Here is a 19788-nt window from a genome sequence, read left to right as displayed (position 1 = left end):
TTTGCTGCACATTTACACATTTGTAAGAAATTTGGGAGGGGGAAGTTGGAAATTGTTCCATGCTTTGCTGAATGTAACCAGAAAAACTCAAATGTTACCAAGTGCAATTGAAGCTTAATGCCAGATGGTTCTGTTCACAGAACCATGTGCTGTTTGGAAAGGGGCAAGCACTTTCAAAAAATTCCTTGGCATGTGATTGGATGAGCCATCTGTGTATCACCGTCAGTGTCACGGTTGCACAAGTCAGTCGGGAGAAGAGCAAAACAGTGTTTTCAATTGAGAAAAATCTTCATTGCCGTTCTCTGCTCTTTTTTTAGTGAGGAAATATTCTCTCCACTTCCTGACATAACTGATGCCATAGCACCATCTAAGCAAACCTCTTCAGCAGCTGCCAGTGTTAACCAACAGCAGCCTCTGGCTCACATCACACCTAAGATAAGATTAGCTGCCAGTACTTTGTCCCTCGTAGGACGCCGATTGGTCCGATACACTGTGGGTCAGCCACAAGAAAGTAGCTTGGAGCCTGGCAAGATGGATTCTCACTTGTGAGAAATTAGTGGATAACAACAGTGGATGGAACTCCACATTAATTCACATTTTCTCTTACCAATTTTCTGCGAATGTGTTTAAATTTAGTCCCACGTGAATGAAACCCGTCTGTGCCGAGAACAGCGAAGCGCTCTCTGCTGTTTTGGCCTATTTCTGCCCTCTTGTTCCACATTTAACCCTTGTTATCTGGTGCCTGTCTAGCTGAAGACCAGCAAGCGAGTCTATAACTTCTGCGCCTCAGACGCACCCAGCGCTCAGCTGTGGATGGACAAGATCCAGAGCTGCATCTCTGACGCCTGAACGCTGAGGTCATATCAGCAACATCAGAGGCAGCGTCGGGCGGCTGAGAGCAGAGACGTGACGACCGTGTCCACTCAGCTTTCAGATTCGGGGACCACAGTGAACAAAGTGCCTGGTAGCGGAGGATAAGTAGTGTCCATCCCACTCTCCGTCTGTTACTTAGCAGCTGGTCGTCACTCAGAGTCGCTCAAACACGTCGCATGTGCTGTCAGCTCCATCCTCTGTTGCCTCCGACAAGGACGAGGTGAAGATAAGCTGATGTTTTATGGGACTGCACTACCAAGGAAATGTTATCCTACTTAAGCTGTAACTAGATCAAAGCAATATCACTGGCCATTCAAACTGTGGGTTCAATTTTAGACTTTAAAAGAAAATAACCTCTGAAAGAATTTCTATCAAATATTTTACTACGAGGAAAGGTTATTGCTGCTTGAAGAGACGTATGAACCGCCAAATCTCAGATTTTAATGCACAACATCGAGAAGCAATGTGTTTGCACTTAGCTCTAAAGTATGCACTCCTTATCAAATATAGATTTTCTAACAGATGCAGCCGAGGCTTAAGACATTACTTTACAATGTACATATGACATTTCCACATGACAGACTAAATGGAACGAATTTGCACAGTGAGTTCAAAAGAGTAACCTGACAATTTTCTATTTAAATAAGTGATGTTTTCTCTATTTTGTTGAATGTTTATTGACTCCTGGATAACACATCTGTCTTATGTGATGTAAATTATTATTTTTTATTAAAAGTGTAACTGTAAGTGTGGTGGATACATGTTTTGTTTTTGTAAATACATGTGACATTTCATTTTATATACTGTATGTACTGAACATGAGTATACTTTTCTAACCGTGATTCTAATGTGATCATCCAGTCTTTTTTTTTTTAAATGTCTCGTTACTTGTGCAAAAACCTGAGTGGCCTGTTCCCTGTTTGTGATGAAAAGTTGTCCTGAAAATGGAGATTTTGTTTTTGTTTTGTTCAGATTGTACAGACAGGCTCTGTGTCTTAAAGGCTTTTACAGACGTAAAATAAATATATTGTGTGTTTTTCAGAGATCCTCCTCATCTGTTCTCTGTTCGTGCGAACCTTATACAATTTAATTTTTTAAAAGGACAAAAAATTTAAACAATTCAAAGGTGTCAGAAGTTTTTTTGTCATTACTGTATCTTCGTACCATGTTTTGTGGTCACACTAATTTTTTGGAAATAAATCAAACCTACTTGAAAGTACTCACAGCCTGTGCTCTTGTTTTACTGAGTTAATACCACGAGGTCTGCTCGTTTGATGTGCCACAAGTGATGGAAAAAAATGTTCAGATCCTTCACTGAAGTAAAAGTGGGAATACAGTGTAAAAATAATCTATTACAAATAAATATGCTCAAGTAGAAGTATTATGAGCAAATACACTTTAGCAAATACACTTGTCTACAGTACATTAATGAAAGAGTTTCAGAGTGTTATATTTAGAGCTGCAATGTTTCATTGAAAATTATCACATTTTTGATAATAACTCATTAGGGACTTTATAGAAAAACAGCTTTGTCTGGGGGGTTTGCACAACTTTGCAAATCATGCTACTGGGTTTTTTGAATTTTCCATCTTTCTCCTGCATCATTGATTTTCATTCATAACTTGAAGCCTGCTGGAGTTTGCTCTTTGCTATAGATCTTGTGACTTAACTCCTCTTCTCCTAACTGGAAAGGGTTACAAAGTCGTCTGATGGAGTTTAGATATAAGTATAAATGGACAGTTAGAGAAACTATGAATGGAGATGATTTAACTACACACACAAACAGATAAAAAGCTCAGAGAAACAACAGGTTGTTTTTCTCACATATCTGTTTATGAGTCTAACAAATGCAAATCATTATACAGGAATTGTTACCGTGGCAGCTGCTCTCCAAAAGAAAAAAAATGAACAGTGCTTGCGTGAAGTTTGCCAAAGAGCAGCTTGACACTGCACAACACAACTAGGAAAAATGTTAATGGTTGATGAAACAAAGGTTGAATTGTTTGTGAGGAATATGCAGCGCGAAGTATGGGGTGAAAAGGGCGTCGCATACCAACACGAAAACCTCATCCCATGTACGGTGGAGGGAGCTTCGTGATTTGGAGCTGCTCTGCTTCCTCTGGGCCTGGACAGCACGTTTATCAACGTGTCCACAGGATAGTGTCAGGGTGGGTGTTCAGCTGGCAGACACCCACCCTGACACTATCCTGTGGACACGTTGATAAACTTGCTGCAGGACAATGTCCATGAACATCAAAGTCAATCTACAACAGACTGACTTCAAACAAGGACAAATGCCTTCTGGAGTCACGGCCCCCGTCAGAGCCAAGACCTTAACCCAGCAGAGAGACCAGGAGAGCCGTCCACTTAACGTCCTCCTGGTTGTTGAGCAGGTAAATAGTTGTACATCAGGGCTGGACTGGGACCAAAAATCGTCCCTGGCATTTTTGGCCCATCACAGTCCAGTCCCACCAGTCCACCATCCTTGTGGTCCCCTTACGTGTGCACCTACTGTACCATTCCCCCAAACTACTACATAGCTGAGTATAAGTGCAGTGGACAAGTGGCGCCCTGTACTCACTCACTCTTGACTGAACTGGGGTATCATTTCAAATTATTTCATAAAATCTAAGTATATGTGCTTATATTCTTGACGTCTATGTGCTTTTTTAATTGTTATAATTTTACCATAACTAAAAATACAATCCTCTTTTGCTATCTTTTTTTCTTTTCTTTTTTTTACAAACAAAACAAATGTACACAAACCTTGTCTGGTTCTTAGACACAGCTAAAACTCATTTTAGTTTAATAAACTGATTTTCCTTGTATCAAGACACTTTCATGTGTAAACAACAACAAAAAAGAATGATTAAACATTCAGGTCCAGAATTGTTGGAACCCCCAGAGTTTTCAGGGCAGCAGAAATATAAAAACCTTAATAGCTTAAATGTTTTTGTATTTCAAGAAAGAAAGAGAAGAACACTCAGAAAAAGTGATGTGATTGGACCCGCCCAGCGTCAGTATGGAAAATGAGTCAATGGGTCGCGGCCCCTGCTTTATGAGCCGGTCATTTTATCGTTTTGTATAATTTATTTTTATTTTGTTATTAAGTTTGATTGTATCGGCCCAAAGACAGCGTTGGCCCACCGGGAAAATGCCTGTGTGCCAGATTACGGGTCCAGCACTGCTGTATATAAAGGTTTATAGGATACATTATATAATCTTTATGTATACAGTTCAATCAAGGTGCAAAAGGTTCCTTTTTTGTGTAATTAGCTTAGGCTCAAAAATCTTTACTTGATCAGATTTTTGGATCACTTTTTTTTTCTCTTACCAACCACAGGTTAATTCACAGCTGTGCACATGGCAGGATATGTGGCATCGTGTGAATGCGATCTCAAAAACATACCTGTGATCTTAAATCTTAAAAAAGAAGACAACCAAATCAACGTGCGGCCTGTGCTGTGAGTGGTTTCAGCAGAGGGATGGTGGGAGATTGAAAGTGACACAACACAACACGGACAAGGGGGGAAATGACTTCCTGCTTCAATCAACGCAGCTGCTTTGTGTTATTTGAGGTATTTTTGCCATTTGTGCAAGAGTATAAACGGTAATAAGGATTTAAGACTCTTTCGCTCCGCAGTGTTCAAGGGAACGAGGCTGCAGACTCTTTAGTCATGTCGGGACGCCACGTCTTTCTGGCCTCTTGTGAACACCCCATCTTCAATAAAGATGTTCTCTCACTGAAAGGTAATCAAACACCCCTCCAACTCATTCTTTTTTGTTTTTTGGAGCCAACAAAACAGGGCTTGGAAAGATGATGATGGGTGTCTCACTTTCCGGCAATGAATGTCAGACAGAGCCAGAGGCCCCGGCTCAGGCTCCGTGGCGCCTGGTTGGCGCTGCTGAGCGGGACTCTTGTGGTCGTACGGGGAGGTTAGGAAACCGACGGTCGGGAGACGAGCACAGGGGGATTCTCCGGGCTCCCACCACGGGTGTTTGTCCCTCGCTGCAATCTCTCCCAGCTTGCTTGTACTGGCAGCAGGTGCAGAGCTGCAGCAGTCCAACGCCTTGGCAGAGCCTCTGGCAGCTCTTGCCATATTTAGCCTCCTGCTTTTGGGGAACAGAGACTAGGAGCGTCGCCTACAAACAGAGGCAAGTTATCCGGCGGGAATGTATAGAATGGCAAGACACCAATCATTTCAGACGGTGCTTTGGCCAACTGCTTCAGTTATTGATCTCATATGCATTCCTCTGCCTGGATCAATCCACAGTCATGCAAATGATCTATTTGAGAGTTTAAGGAGATCAAGTTCTGCCCTGTTAGATAACCATGACGTGCGATGGGCTTACACGACTGCCTCGGCAAATGATTTGTTCCCTTGAAGTTCAGCACGAATGACTAATGAAAGCATCTATCACACCTGAGATGTTTAATGAAATGCTGTGCAATTGTGATTTTGTGTAACTCGGCCAAGTGTTTCTCTGCGTGATTGGTCTCGGTTGGCTGGAAGTGTGCTGCTCTCGCATGAAAAGACAAATCAAAAGCAGTCTATAAATTCAAGAGTGCACGTATCTGTTGGTGTTGGATTCTGAACTGTTCATGTACTGTACAGTCACAGCTGCAGCGAATGCCTTTCCACAGGCCCCCAAAAAATACTCAAGTGACAGATGATACTGATTTATGTGGTTGGCCCTCCAAATCCTATTATCCATGTCGCCCTGCAATTCCCATTTCCTGGGTGCTTCTGCAATGTGGGCAGAGTTGGTTCCCTGCTGCTGGGGGTCCTTCAGTATCAGTGGGCACCTGCTCAGAAATGAAGTGCAGCGACGCCAAGCGCTGATCTCACCGGCTCGAAAACACATCATCGAGTCCCACCCTAGAAATCAGGATGATGTCAGCTGGCTGCAGCACATGGGGGTCTAGTTGGGAGATTTTCAAATGCATGAATCAACCGAGGTCCAGATGATCTTATCCGGACACCGCCCACTCACTCATCCATGAGCCGAAAAGAACAATTAAACATTTGATTTATAGCTTGAAGGGATGGCAGTGGGGGTTTCAGAAGTTTGCATCAATGTGACCCCCAGTGTCTCCGCAGCTAAACCCAGAGTCAACTCCGCCATGTGAAACGCTCAGGGCTGTGAGGTCACTGTGGGAAGTCATCTAAACCCAGAAATCAGGCGACTGCCCAACATTTTTTCACCAGCAGACAATCCCAAAAATGTTCCAGCTTCAAATCAGCTTCCACGAGGATATTTTGGACAGGAATTAGATGAATTGGTTACGGACATTAGGGTACTTTTCGGACACATGGGGTGAGGCTGAGACAACTAGAGATATCCTTATTTATGGAATGTCGAGGGGCTTGTGCAATTTAGTTACGGAGATTACAAACTCCCAATTCTGAGAACAGATTTACAACACAAAAAAAAGGCGCCACATTTTTTTCAGATTCCAGGATATAAATACTTCTAATAGAGGAAATGTGAACAGCAAGTCTATTTAACATACCCCGGAGGGACAATTCAAGAAACATACTGCGGTGAATTTATTCACGGCAATCCTTCTGAATATTTCTTTATTTTATTTACTGAGTAACATGTTGTCTTGGGGCGCCAATTAAAGAATTGTTACTCATAAGGATAAAGACATCCATAAAAGGAGAATTCATGTGGATTACTTGATCTGTTTTGGTGATGGACCACATTCCCGGTTATAGTATTGGATAAAAGTTTAGGACAATGTGTCTCTACGTGTGATTTTATCAGTAACCCGCCGGTATAAGGAGAACTGCATGGTGCTGACTGTTGACTCTGGGTATGAATGCAGGTTCTTATCTCATCTCCTGCTCTGACAACTCTGAACTCTACTTGAACTGTCTCTTTCCTTCCAGCTCCTTTCTTGAAGAGGAGAAAAAGGACAAATCGAGGAGGTTTGAGAGTTTTGACATCAGAAACTAAAGAGGCTCATTGTGCGGGCTGGATGGCAGACACGAGACACAAACAAGTACCCACAGCTGATAGTTTCACCCAGTTGAACTGTTCCTGTAACATTGCCTCTTCTTTCGCTGAGACGTGAGGGTGGGGATGACGTGTGTGTTCGTGAGAACAGTGGTCCTTTGTTGCACAAACCGATGTGTTTGTGCAACAAAACTGAAAAACTGAAACCTGGATGCTGCGTGTCAAGTGCATCAACTGTGATTAATCTTGTTTTGTGGTAACTATAACAATGAATGCATCATGTCATACTCAACTGAAGAGATATCTGCCAATTCCAAACATCAACCTGATACAGGTGCTCTCTTTTCCCTAAATTAAAGATTTGTATACCACAGTGTCCTGGGACTCGTTGGAAGGTTTCAATATGAAGAAACATGAGGCCAGGGAGGCTGTGGATCTAAACGCTGAGTCACTGTGTATGAATTGATGTTACAAAGAAACTGTATTCATTATGGATCAAACACTTGATACCTGATCTGCTGACGCTCAAAAATCGGTGAATCCCTGCAGGTGACATGTTAAAAAAAACATCAATTATCAACTACCCTGCATAAAGGGGAAGATAGCTGCTTTTTCTTTCTTTTCTTGTCAACAAAACCCATGAAAGTTGAATTGATGATGAAGTGATTCTACTGCACCCAAAGCCTCACCCTTCCGTGCCACAGACTGACACACAAAATAGCCACCAACAAAACTTCTCAAAAACAAATAGTTTTCTGAGGACACACATGCCGGTGAGTTGAGATCCACTGACATAGTCCTGGTCAGAATAACACCAGGATTGTTCTGCAGGCGTGAAAATCATAAGGACCCTGCAACATCTGGACGACATGGCTCTACTGGGGAGTCCACTCAACATCCTCAGTTAAAAGGCTCAAGGCAAAATAATGACCTAATGGTGGAGACTCGCTGAGGCTCCTAGAATAATAATATAATAATGTCCATTCAGGGTTTCTGTTCTCCCCTTGAACAAAAGAAGAGCGTGTTTATCTGTGTGGTGGGGGTATTGCTGCCGGAAGCAGTCACATGAGCTCGTAGCAGCAGCACACTGACTCTCTTGATAATAGACGGACGATCCTGCTCCTGTGGCGACACCTGGTGGACACTGTTCGTAACGGCCAGGAAAACGGCATCGAGGGGGAATGAATTGAGGGTCAAGTTTGTTGCATGCTTTAGAGACTAATTTTGTGTCTTTATTTGTAAGCAGCATCTCCTCAATCTATGAATTGTGGGGGGGCTTTGAAAAAAAAAAAAAAGCATTTTACTTTCATAAAAAAACATGGTGTTTTATTTCATTTTTTATCTTCTTAGTTATTATTAAGAAACAATTCAATCTTTAGCAAATAAACCGAGCTACAGTGTAAAATGCATCTACTGTTATACTGTGTATTAGTATTAGTTAAGTGCTCCGTATTTTCACTGGCATACTTCATAACAAGGTTATTCTAAAACACAATCACACACTTCTTCTCCAGTTCACCACACTATGTTCACCACCTTGACTTCTTTCCTCCAGCAGGGTGGTGTCTGAGGAAACAGCCTCTCTGGGGAATTAAAGGTACAGTACAAAGATAAGGGGGAGATTTGCTTCTCAACTTCACGCTACTTCTGTAGTCTACAATATTATATTGGTTCCCCATCAACATTTCTTTAAAAGTTATTGTGTACTCTTTTGAAAGAGAAGTCTGGATAGTTAGGTTAAAATATCTCAAATTTCATTTCATGTATCAAGAAATGGATATTCAACCTTTTTACTCACTGATGAGTATTTGTTAGAGAATGGTGTGAAATGTTGATTGTAATGTCACTCTGGATTAACAGTCACAGAATGAAGAAATGGATGATGTTAATGTTTTGTGTACTTGGTATCTATAGTGGCATATTGATTTCATGATTGATAAAAGTATTGTGTATAAGGAAACTGGAAACGGCCTCAGACACCAACCCGATGAAGGCAACCTAGCTGCAAACATTTGGGATGACGAGACACACTGGAGAAAAGCTTTCAGCTTGTTTTATCTTTTGATGTACGTGCACTGAAACTCACACTGTTGTGCACTTTGCTGTTTGTTCTCATAGTAATAAAATGTTAAAACACAAAACATGGATGAACTGCAAAGTAGTTCAATTAAACATATCACATGAAATAAGAAAGAACCAACTAAGATAACAAAAGAAGAAATTCAACAGAGCAATATTAAGTAACTCCCGTTCCCACTTGTAACCTTCTTTCCCCCTTTCAAACACATCTCAAGGTCTTCATCAGTGGAAGAAGTTGCTTAATTGTCATGGTGCAGATGTCATCAAATGACCCTTCATCACCAGAAAAAAGTAAGCAAGTGGACCTTGATTGAAGATTATTTTTGTCGGAGTATTACTTTTGTGCTTGAGATTGAACTTTTGATGCTTGAACGTGATTTTTTTGTTGTTGTTATAAAGCCAAATGATGAGGCATCACAGTTAATCCAAACTGTACATTTAAAAACGACCCACAAACAAATGAGTAAAATATTTTTGCAGCTATCATGTGGCTCAGTACATTCACGTTACCAAACTTCTTCAGAGCCTAAATGTGACAGTTTGGGCTTATTTCAGTCAGAGTTTTCAAAAATCCAGTCATCATGGTGAGTGTTCACTGAGCCTGAGCTCCCTGGTTCTTTCTCTCCTGCCACGCCTTCTTCCTCATCTCCAGCTCAGTGTCAGTGAACGATGCTGGACCCCAGTTGGTGATCGTCTGAGGTCCTTTATGACCTGAAAGACCAGGTTAAAGGAGAGGGGATGGATATATATTAACAGGATCTGCTGACAAAAAAAAAGTCACTGATACAAACCGTCCAAACAGAACAAGCTTGTTCAGTGTTTTTTTTTATTCATACACTGACGTAACTGTCGTAGACTGTTAATTAGTCAGAAAAGGAACAAAGCACCAACAGTGGACTGAGTTACAGCCAAGTGAGCACAGCACCAAGGTACTTTGCTGCACCCTTCTGCATAAACAGGGTTTCTAAAGCCTTCCCCAAGTTGAACAAAGACTTAGAAATTTAAATATTAAAGTAAGACATAAAACAAACAGGGATTATATGGTGTAGAATTATATATTTTGTTTTTCAGTATTTCCCTGTAGCTATGGCTGCAACCAAGGATTATCACTGTCAAATATTATGATATTTTTATCATCGCAATTAATCTTTTGATATATAAAACGTCAGATAAACAGCAGGAAATAAATGGATGAATCAACAAATCAAAAATGAATTTAGGTCTGTGCACGTCCTAGAACTACAGTAACTGTACTTCAAGAACCTCTGAAACAAGGGTCACTATAACTTCACCTGACAGCCAAAAACCACATACAGAAACATTGAAAAATACTTAAAATTTGAACTGTTTAACAATCGATAATAATAATAATAAATCATTCTGATGAGTGACATCAACCCCACCTGGCTGGATGAGACGCACCAGCCCTTCATGTTTGGCCACCTTGTCTTTCCAAGTCTTCGTCTTGTTAGCTGCTCGCTCAAGCTTCCTCGACACCTCCTATATATGAGAAAGTACAAGAGAGCTGGATTCATATGAACTTTGAGAGAGCATATCATATGTTGGCTTATAAGATGAGAAAGTTCTACTCTTTAAGTACAAAACTGTTTTCATTTAATGAAAGCGATTGGATTGGATTTTCCATCCTGATGCTATTGGTTGTTGCATGTGGGCACCTGCAGTCAGTCAGTCAGTCAGTCAGTCAGTCAGTCAGTCAGTCAGTCAGTCAGTCAGTCAGTCGGTCAGTCGGTCAGTGAGTCAGTCAGTCAGTCAGTCAGTCAGTCAGTCAGTCAGTCAGTCAGTCAGTCAGTCAGTCCACCTGGGTCTGTATAAGGACTATGGAGAAGCACTTCAGTCCTTCTACCTGCTTATAGTGTGTGATGAGCTATGTTTCTGCAATAACCTTGAGTCACATTAATGTCAGAATTCATGTCATTTGGTTTTTAAGTTTCAGTTACCTGCCCTACTAACCTTGAGTTGGTGTTTGTTATATGATTTAACAGTTACCTTGTCGACCTTGCCATGGTGTTTTTGTGTGTTGATGGAGAGTTGGGTTTGGCATTGTAACATTTTCTGTTCTGAATAGCTTCACTATTTTGGATTAATTTCTTGTTAAGGGCTCTGTGGTTTGTTATTTTGGCATCTGCTCTCCCTGAAGAAAAATTATTCTGACTGACGATAGAAGATTAGTAACTTGAGCAAAGTGACTCCTCTGATCCACTTTCCTCTAGACCAACATGTGGTCGTAACACATTTTTAAAACAAAGATACAGAATAAACAGAATTTTTCACACACTACGGAAGTTGAACAATTATTTTGTGCCTGTCACTGTGGTCCAGTCTCAGTCTTCTGCCTTAAAATGGGAGGCTCCTTTACTGAGAATTCATTATTATGTATTATTATTATTATTTATTTTTAATTTAGTCTGACTGTAAATTGATTTATTTCCTTCATGCTTTTCATTATTTGCTCACTGCAGGTCTGTTGACACGACTACACCATACAGGCTGAGTTTGATATATTTGTTGGTATAAATATTGTAACCATGTCATTATAATATCTTCTAACATTAAAGAACTTAATTTAGTGGAAAGGGAAAAATGCCAAAAATGTGGGTAGATAAGTTGAGCTTTGTTACCAGATACATGACCATTTGCCTTCAGCCAAATAGATAAAGTAGAATATAACCATTGAGATGCGAATGGACAACATATCAAAACACGGAATTCATCACAGGACAAACAACGAATCCTTGTGAACTTCCACGTGGCCTAACCTCATACTGCTCAAGCGCTCCCTTTCGTTCCTCCTCCAGTCTCTCCAGCTGCAGCGTGGCTGTGTGCAGCTCCCTCTCCTTGGCCAGCCGTTCCGCCACCAGCTCCTGCTTCTCCACCTCAGTCTGAGACAGCGCCCTCTGCTGCTGCAGGTGGATCTGCTCCAGCTCTAACCTCTTTGTTGACTCCTCCTCCAGCAGCCTGCAAGGAAACACAGCCAGGATACCTTACGGAGGATACCAACAAAAGGAGAACTGGCAAAAAATATACACATAAAAACATGCAGGAATGAACTTCTTACACCTCTGTGTGTGTGTGTGTGTGTGTGTGTGTGTGTGTGTGTGTGTGTGTGTGTGTGTGTGTGTGTGTGTGTGTGTGTGTGTGTGTGTGTGTGTGTGTGTGTGTGTGTGTGTGTGTGTGTGTGAGAGAGAGACCTGGACTGCAGTTTTCGCATGGCCTCCTCATCCTGCCTGGTCTGCCTCTCGTCCTCTAAGGCCTCCTCCAGTCTGTGGTACATGTCCTCCAGCTCCCGGACACGCTGCAGGTATTGCTCCAGTTCACTGGACTTCTGCGCCACCTGCTGCTCCATCTGCTGACGCACCTGAGCAACACACACACACACACACACACACACACACACACACACACACACACACACACACACACACACACACACACACACACACACACACACACACACACACACACACACACACACACACACACACACACACACACACACACACACACACACACACACACACACACACACACACACAGTCACTTGTAAATTATTTCTCAAAAACACAACTGTACGTATATACATCTGTAAATAATCTGTAAATCTTCACATTGAGTACTGAATCTAGATCCCCTTACATGTTGCTACAATTATGAAATTTCACTTGAGCGATCAATAAAATGAATTTTATCTTACAAAGGCATTTATCGTTAGCTCACTTAGTAGCACTGGCGCCCCATGTGTGGAGGCTTGAGCCCTCCTGCAGCGGCCGTGGGTTTCGACTCCCAGGCCCTGTGCTGCGTGTCTTTCTCCACTCTCTCTCCCGCCTTCACACTGAATACTGTCCTTTCATTAAAGGCCTAAAAATATCAAAAATATCTTTCAAAAAAGAAGTAAATTATGATTAATAGTCAGTGCATGTGACAAGTGGACAAAAAAAGGACTCCGTCATCATGGGATATAAGGTTAAAACAATTTTTAGCTTGTTTCCTGGAAGGACGGAACCACAGACGGATGACGATCACTTCATCACGAGATTAATTAAAAAATAAACCCGACAGCTTTAGTTCCTCATACTCAATCACTTTCATTCTGACTGAAGACCATGTTTCACTGAGCCCAGAGTTGTGGGAGATGCAGTGGTTACCATTTTCTCTCTCTCCAGGTCAAGTCTGTAGCGATCCTGTAGGTCTGACTGAGTCTTCTTCCTCCTGTTCTCCTCAAATGCTTCTTTAGCTGCAGCCTCTTCCATTTTCTATGATGCACAAAAGAGGAAAGAGGTGTTACTTCTCTGCTCGACCGCAGGCCTCGTTAGGCTGAAAACAAACAAGACTTCATAAAGAAACTTGGATTTGTTGAATATAGTATTTTTCCTAGTAACATCGGGGTGTGTGCGGCAAAGGATCCAAGTATTCAAAAAAACGTAGTGTGACTTTTCACTTAATCATTGATCGGGCTAATAAAGATACATGTGTTTTTACAAAAAGCCATCTGGCAGGGTAAAAAGAGAAGTGAGAAGCCGTGAATAATTTGCTGCAGCTCTGAAACAACTATACTCACACGTGTGGCGTAACATGGATGCAGGTGTCCCTGACTCATACAAAATATTTTTTGCATAGCAGGCTTTACTTCCTTTTTCTTTGTGTACATTCTGCTGCCTGACCATCCAATCAATTAAAACAAACGCACACAGACATGCAAACACGCATATGAGTGTGCTTGTGTTTTAATTGATTGGATGGTCAGGACATTTTAGACCAGAATATGTGAAAATAAAAAGAGGCTAAATGTTAATATCAATGATTTTTTTAATAAAAAGACAGAAAGCAGACACTGCTCACATGATTTAGCTGTATTGAGCCAAACCCAGGCTTTTGTACTCCAGAGTTTTACCTAAAATAATCACATTTGATCTCATATTTAGTTTTGTTTAATGTTTGTTTACATGACCTTTATCCTTATAACCTAAACGGGTTAGGTCTGTGGTGTAAAGCCATCCTACAGTTAGTACTACATTTGCAGCTGTTTTTTAAGACTGAGTTGTATGATTCATCTCTACTCTCTATGCTCTCCATGTGATCTTTATATATCTTTGAAGCTGCAGATTATAGTGTAGTTGTATTAGATTAAAACCAAGGTTTCATTATATGAAAAATGTTCAAAATATGACTTTTGGGACACGGATTGGTCCTTGGTGGAGCACTATATCCCTCTGTGCTTGTTTGAATAGAGATCTTCATTCGAGTTGTGCAAAGTTTGGTGTAGGAGTTGAATGTGTAACACTACAGTACCTTCCTCATGGCCTCCAGCTGTCTCTGTTTCTGCTCATTGGCCGCCGTGAGCTGCTTCATCATCTCCACCAGGTCCTCCTCCTCTGCATGTTGTCTCTTCCGGAGCTCCCGGCGCCTCAGCCGCGCCTCACGGTGAGGAGACAGGAGCCCCAACCTAAGCAGCTGGATGCACGTTTGAATAGCTGCCACAAGACAAAGTGAGAGGGGAATCACTGATCCATTTACGTCCACAACAATCAGCTATCCACAATCGCAACAATGTTGGATCTGTAACTATGCCATTCAAATCATGACATTCAATCAAGAGACTATGAGGACAAGATTTCATGATGTGGCAGTTAGAGAAAAGGAAAATGACTCATCACTACCTTGAATCCATTCCTGCTTCTTCTTCTTATCTGATGCACTGATCTCAAAGCTTTTATTGATGCACTTAATAATAAAGAGGCACTTCTTCCCATCTTTATCTGGCAGTGACTGCAGGAGAGAAAAAAATATTATGGCTGTTTCAATCACATCATACTACATCTGCAAAACCTTGTCAATACAGTATTGTGGACTTATATATATTAAATAACACATCGTAACATAAACAAAAATACACAGCTGAACTGTTATTAACCTCCACACAGCAGTTTTGGTCCAGAATGATGTTTCCTTTCTTCTCCACAAGATCCTCGCAGACATAGTATGACAGTGAGTTGGGTCGAAGGACAAACCAGCGCTCAGTCCAGTTCTTCCTTTTGTGGCCCCTCTTCATCATGTATCCCTATGAAACACAGTGTGGCGTTAAACAGAAACACCTGAGTCACCAAATTAACCTGGCATAAATAAAGCTATGATACTTAGATGATTCACTATTTACAAGATACTGGTCATTGGTACACTTGGTTTAAATTTGGTAAAAATAAAAAAAGTAGACTAAATAAAAACATAATGGTAGTCTAACAATAGAAGATATATATTGATGTATGTTTCTGTATTATTATCATTATTGTTATTAACTGGTAAACACTTGATATACTTGTAGATAATAAAATTAAAGATCATTTGCTCCTTTTCTTTTTGAAAGAATATTATAATTGCACATTGTCTACTGAAAGTCAAAACATAGATTAACCGATTTGATTTTTCCCCCCCAAAAAAGTTTATATTGACTTGAGTAATGTATGCAGGGTTTGGGCTGCATTTATAGGAGCTGTAGATAAAAAAAAAAATAAGGCAAAAAGCTCCTGCTGTTTATAAAGCGAGCTGTGACAAATGAAGGCCACTTAGATGAGCGTGCATTATTTCCTTTCAACTGCGGGGTTCATAAGAGAACACTCTTTAGAGAGACATCAGCATCCCGTCAGACCTGTTTGAGCACATCCAGTATGAGTTCTTGGAAGACCTCATTGATGCCCAGGGACAGGGTCTGCTGGTTCATTCCCTTGCTGAAGTAACCCATCCCCACCAGCTCAATCAGCTCCCAGGCAGTCAGGCAGTTCTTTGTGTTCAGCTGCAGCTTATAATCTGCAAACTTGTCCTCACTCCATTCACTCCCCATGGTCTCCAACAGCTTTCGAAGAAAGTACTCGATCTAAGGAGATTGACATATACGGTATAATGTAAAAAAAAATATTATCATCTTAATTAAATTAATACTTTGGTGACGGGGGCCGATTTAATATATCTATATCTATCTTCCCCTTAAGACCGTTTTCTGTGAGGTAAAAAAAATAATATTATAAGAGTATTTCTTACCTCTTCAATGATGATGAGTAGAGGGTATTTGTCTTCTGACAGAAAGTTGAAAATGGCCCACACTTTGAAAGCATCATCGTCTGTGATGAGTAAGTGTTTCGTGCAGACATTTTTCTTGTAACACAGGGTCCAGCACATCTTGTTGAACTCCAGTACGTCAAAATCCTCTCGCACCTGTGAATCAAACATGCAGCATTCAGTCAGAGTCAAGGTCGCACTGGTCACCACCAGTGAGGGCAGCATGTTTACAAATGCTAAGCAGGAGACTTGTGTTTGTCTCCTTTCAGAACCTCCAGTCTGCAGGATGTGAGGTACCAACCTGATATAATTAAAATGCCTCATTTTTATTCAAGTCAGAACCAACTAAAGAAAGGCAAGAAAACAACTTCCAAGTCCAAAGAGTGAAACTCAAGCAGCTTGCTAACTGACATGAGAGTAGGTTTCACTCTGTTTAATAAGCTGCCGCACAAAAGCTCTACCAGAGTTAAGATTCCTCTATTTACTATCTACATAATTTAAAGACCAACAACTATTTCCTCTCCCAGTGAGCAAAAACAGTAATGATTAGTCATCCTAGTCTGTGTCATTCTGTTTTCAACAGAGAAGACGTGTGTGTGGGTACTTTACTTACTTACCTTTGTGTGTCTATGTTTTCTTTCAAATTGTAAGAATCTAAAGTCTCTCATGTGAACGTGCATCACTAAGTGTAAATAAGAGCTGTGGTACCAGAAGGTCGAGGTATCAAACATCAGTACTTACCTAAATGTGTCCATAACACCATATATTGGAAACTGTCAAGTACAGATAATTGGCATTGAATTCTGCTCAGATTTTGTAATCTTGTTTATTTACCATTTGATATGAATTATTAATGTTTTTTGTTAGATGGAAAAATATCGAGATAAAACTCTCTCTCTCTTTTCACTTTTACTCTACTGTGTTAGCTTATCTTTACTTTTGGGATACCTAAAACCTACAACTAACCTTTTTCAATATATTTTGTCCAATTCTTGTTTATGAGATCTAATCTTTCTTTCAGATTTTTTAACCACTATAACAGAATTTGTTGTCCAATACTCTTTCACAGTTTCACAATTGCGCCCGCTCCCTACTACTCTTCCAGCATCTTTGTCCCCACCTTGTCAAGTATGAACCTGTTGAGATAAGGCATATAGCCTTGGTTAGACAGGGGCCCTCTATCGTCATCCTTAAAATGTTCTTCAAGGGCCACAGGGTCATGAGGGATCTTCATCACTGTGCACAGGTTGTGAGACAACACCTAAAGAACCACAATAAGAGGATTGGATATCATGAATACTGCAAATTGAGGTATACATCAGACACATATACTGTGCAGTTACACATTCCTGCTAAATTAACATACAGTATATGAAGACAAGCTAAAGGTGAAACTCAAAATCAGTCTTGCAGTTTTAGGATTTGGCTACTACATGCAAACATGCTGACATTTACAAGCATTACTGCTCAAGCGTTACTTCAGTTCTTAAAGATGAACTCGCACTCAGGGTGAAGATACTTTCGACTGATTAATTTGACTGTAAGAATAGGGGACTACACCCAGAAGTGTTTCCCTTTACTTGTAAAGCACTGTAGTTCCGCATGAACAAGGACCAAAACTTCCACTTGCAAACCGTTTTTTCTCTGACAGTCCAAAGTGTGGTGGAAGGTTTAAGTGGGGGGGGGGGGGCATTTGCTTTTAATACTCCGTTTTGGAAAAGTCCCAAATCAATTTGGAATAATTGTGACTTTGGGAGTTTTCCCAGCCACTCTACAGTGTTAAAAGAGAATATGAGAGAGATGAAAAACCCTGCAGGACCCTTGAAGTCAGAGACTGTGTCTTTGTCAGGCTGGGCACATAGACAGCCGACCCTGCAGGCAAACAAATTCAGACCCAGGCTTTCACACAGCAGAACACTTAACTTTCTTTTTTTCCAAACTCCCTGTGATGAGTGTTGACACACAAGGAACAGACTCACAAGACGCAACTGTAAAATAATGAATGGTGGATGAATCAGAGACTATCTAACAAGTGTGACTAAACATATCAGTAGATCTGCAGTATATAGTAAATATACAGTAAAGAATGATCAAAAATTACTACTCTACGAGTCAAAGTCCTGCATCCACATGTTACTGAAGTAATCAACTATAAGTACTTCAAATGAACCAAAGAAGATGAGCGTGTGAGGACTGGCCTTATGTGATTTAGGTTAGCTTCTGTAGGTAGGTTAATCTATATCAACAAGCTATATCATACTCTAGTCAACAGATACTTTTAAGGCTGAATGTCAACAAGTATGGCTCATCAATACTTCAACTTGTGGCCCCATTATGTTAATTTCTTTTGTCTTGTCAAATCGCTGACATGCTCCCCCATGTATCAGGAAATTATCACAATCAATCAGTTAATCAAAACCCGTGCTATGGAAAGTAGAATTTTTTTAAAGTGAAATTAAATAAGCGAGTAACGCGCGCTCACCCCGGAAGTGCACGTTACATCTGTCTTACCGTTACAGCTAACGTGAAGCTGGGGAGGGACGTTACTAAAGTAACAAGTTACTTCAGTTCATCCCCCAAAGCGTCTGACCTGTTCAACGGATAGTTAAAAAAAAAGAAAAAAAGAAGAAGAAGTGGAATAAAATAAGCAAGTAACGTGCGCTCACCCCGGAAGTGCACGTTACGTCTGTCGTACCGTTACAACTAACGTGAAGCTGGGGAGGGAGGGACGTTACAAACGTTACCTAAGTACCACGTAACTTCAGTTTATCCTCCACAGAGTCTGACCCGTTCAACGAATGGTTTTTTTCAAAAATGAAATAAAGAATAGGCGGATTAAAATGAACAATTCACGTGCGCGTACCTCGGAAGTGCCGTTACACTTGACAGCCGACGTGACGTTACTGACGAACGATACAAATGCACCACAGGTACACGGCACACGGCACAGTCCACGGTACGGTACACACATCGAGTTCATCATCTCACCTTTAACTGAGACTTGGAAACTTTCCCGCGGTGGTCCACGTCCAGGGCGGTGAACGCGTGCCATATGGACTTTAGAAGCTCCTCTCGGGGCCACATGGTGTCGTCGAGCAGCGCCGGAGGACGTGTGTGCTGCCTCTGTCTCTGTCTCTGTGTGTGTGTGTGTGTGGGGGGGGGGTTTAAATGTCCGCCTCTCAAATACAAGTGCAGGACGAAATGGGAAGACAGCGCCACATGACGTTGGACGGTTCAGAAGGCAGCAGTCAGCTGGGGCTGATTTCATTTCACTCGACCAACTCCACTCGCCGGTGGCAAGTAACTGAGTACATTAACTCAAGTGTTCTGTACTCATATGTTGGGATACATTGGCTGTTACTGATAAATGTCAAAACTTATTTAGTCAATACAATGACAGAAGTTTAAAGGTGTCCATCTCAGCACGGCAGTCCACAGTGTCTGGATGTTTCCATTTGTAAGAACAGTCCGATATTCTGAAATATTTTGTTTTCAATAATAAACACAATTAAACAATACATTTGTTACATATACACATTTGCCAAATTAGCTCCAGTGACCAGTCACAAAGTTTGCTGCTGACACGTTAATGTATCCATTATTACATTTAAGATATAGTCTGGAATGGGCCATTCTACCAATAAGGATTTCTACAATTGATAATTCTGGTAGCTACATTTTGTTGCCAATATTCATGTACATTACTTAGTTTGATGAATATTTTACCTTATGAGTTTATTAAATATGATACATTGTTATAGATTTGACTCTAACATAATCTTGATAGTTGAAATTAGTAGAGCT

At 40.9% G+C, this 19788-nt stretch overlaps 2 protein-coding genes across 3 annotated transcripts in view; one reads left to right on the top strand and one right to left on the bottom strand.

Moving 5' to 3' along the window:
• The window catches only part of sbf2 (SET binding factor 2), an 81279-nt gene extending 79187 nt beyond the window's left edge, over window positions 1-2092 (top strand). For both annotated transcript variants that reach the window (XM_035627956.2, XM_035627955.2), the window contains one exon: window positions 751-2092. In XM_035627956.2, the coding sequence (XP_035483849.2) occupies window positions 751-849 (99 nt within the window). In that variant the 3' untranslated portion in view covers window positions 850-2092. The remainder of the gene's footprint in view (window positions 1-750) is intronic.
• Window positions 2093-8868: 6776 nt separating this feature from the next.
• Window positions 8869-19134, bottom strand: swap70a (switching B cell complex subunit SWAP70a). Its single transcript, XM_035629509.2, has 12 exons — window positions 18973-19134; window positions 17105-17245; window positions 15967-16140; window positions 15578-15802; window positions 14846-14992; window positions 14592-14700; window positions 14224-14405; window positions 13080-13187; window positions 12126-12292; window positions 11694-11892; window positions 10320-10416; window positions 8869-9627 (listed from the first exon to the last, which is right to left on the bottom strand). Exons 1-12 carry the CDS (start codon window positions 19066-19068, stop codon window positions 9509-9511), a joined length of 1764 nt encoding a protein of 587 aa, XP_035485402.2. The 5' UTR covers window positions 19069-19134; the 3' UTR covers window positions 8869-9508.
• Window positions 19135-19788: the final 654 nt, after the last annotated feature.

Source organism: Scophthalmus maximus, chromosome 4 (assembly GCF_022379125.1).
Source record: "Scophthalmus maximus strain ysfricsl-2021 chromosome 4, ASM2237912v1, whole genome shotgun sequence".
Classification (NCBI taxonomy): domain Eukaryota; kingdom Metazoa; phylum Chordata; class Actinopteri; order Pleuronectiformes; family Scophthalmidae; genus Scophthalmus; species Scophthalmus maximus.
Note: the sequence above shows the minus strand (reverse complement) of the source record. Positions and strands in the feature narration are given on the sequence as shown.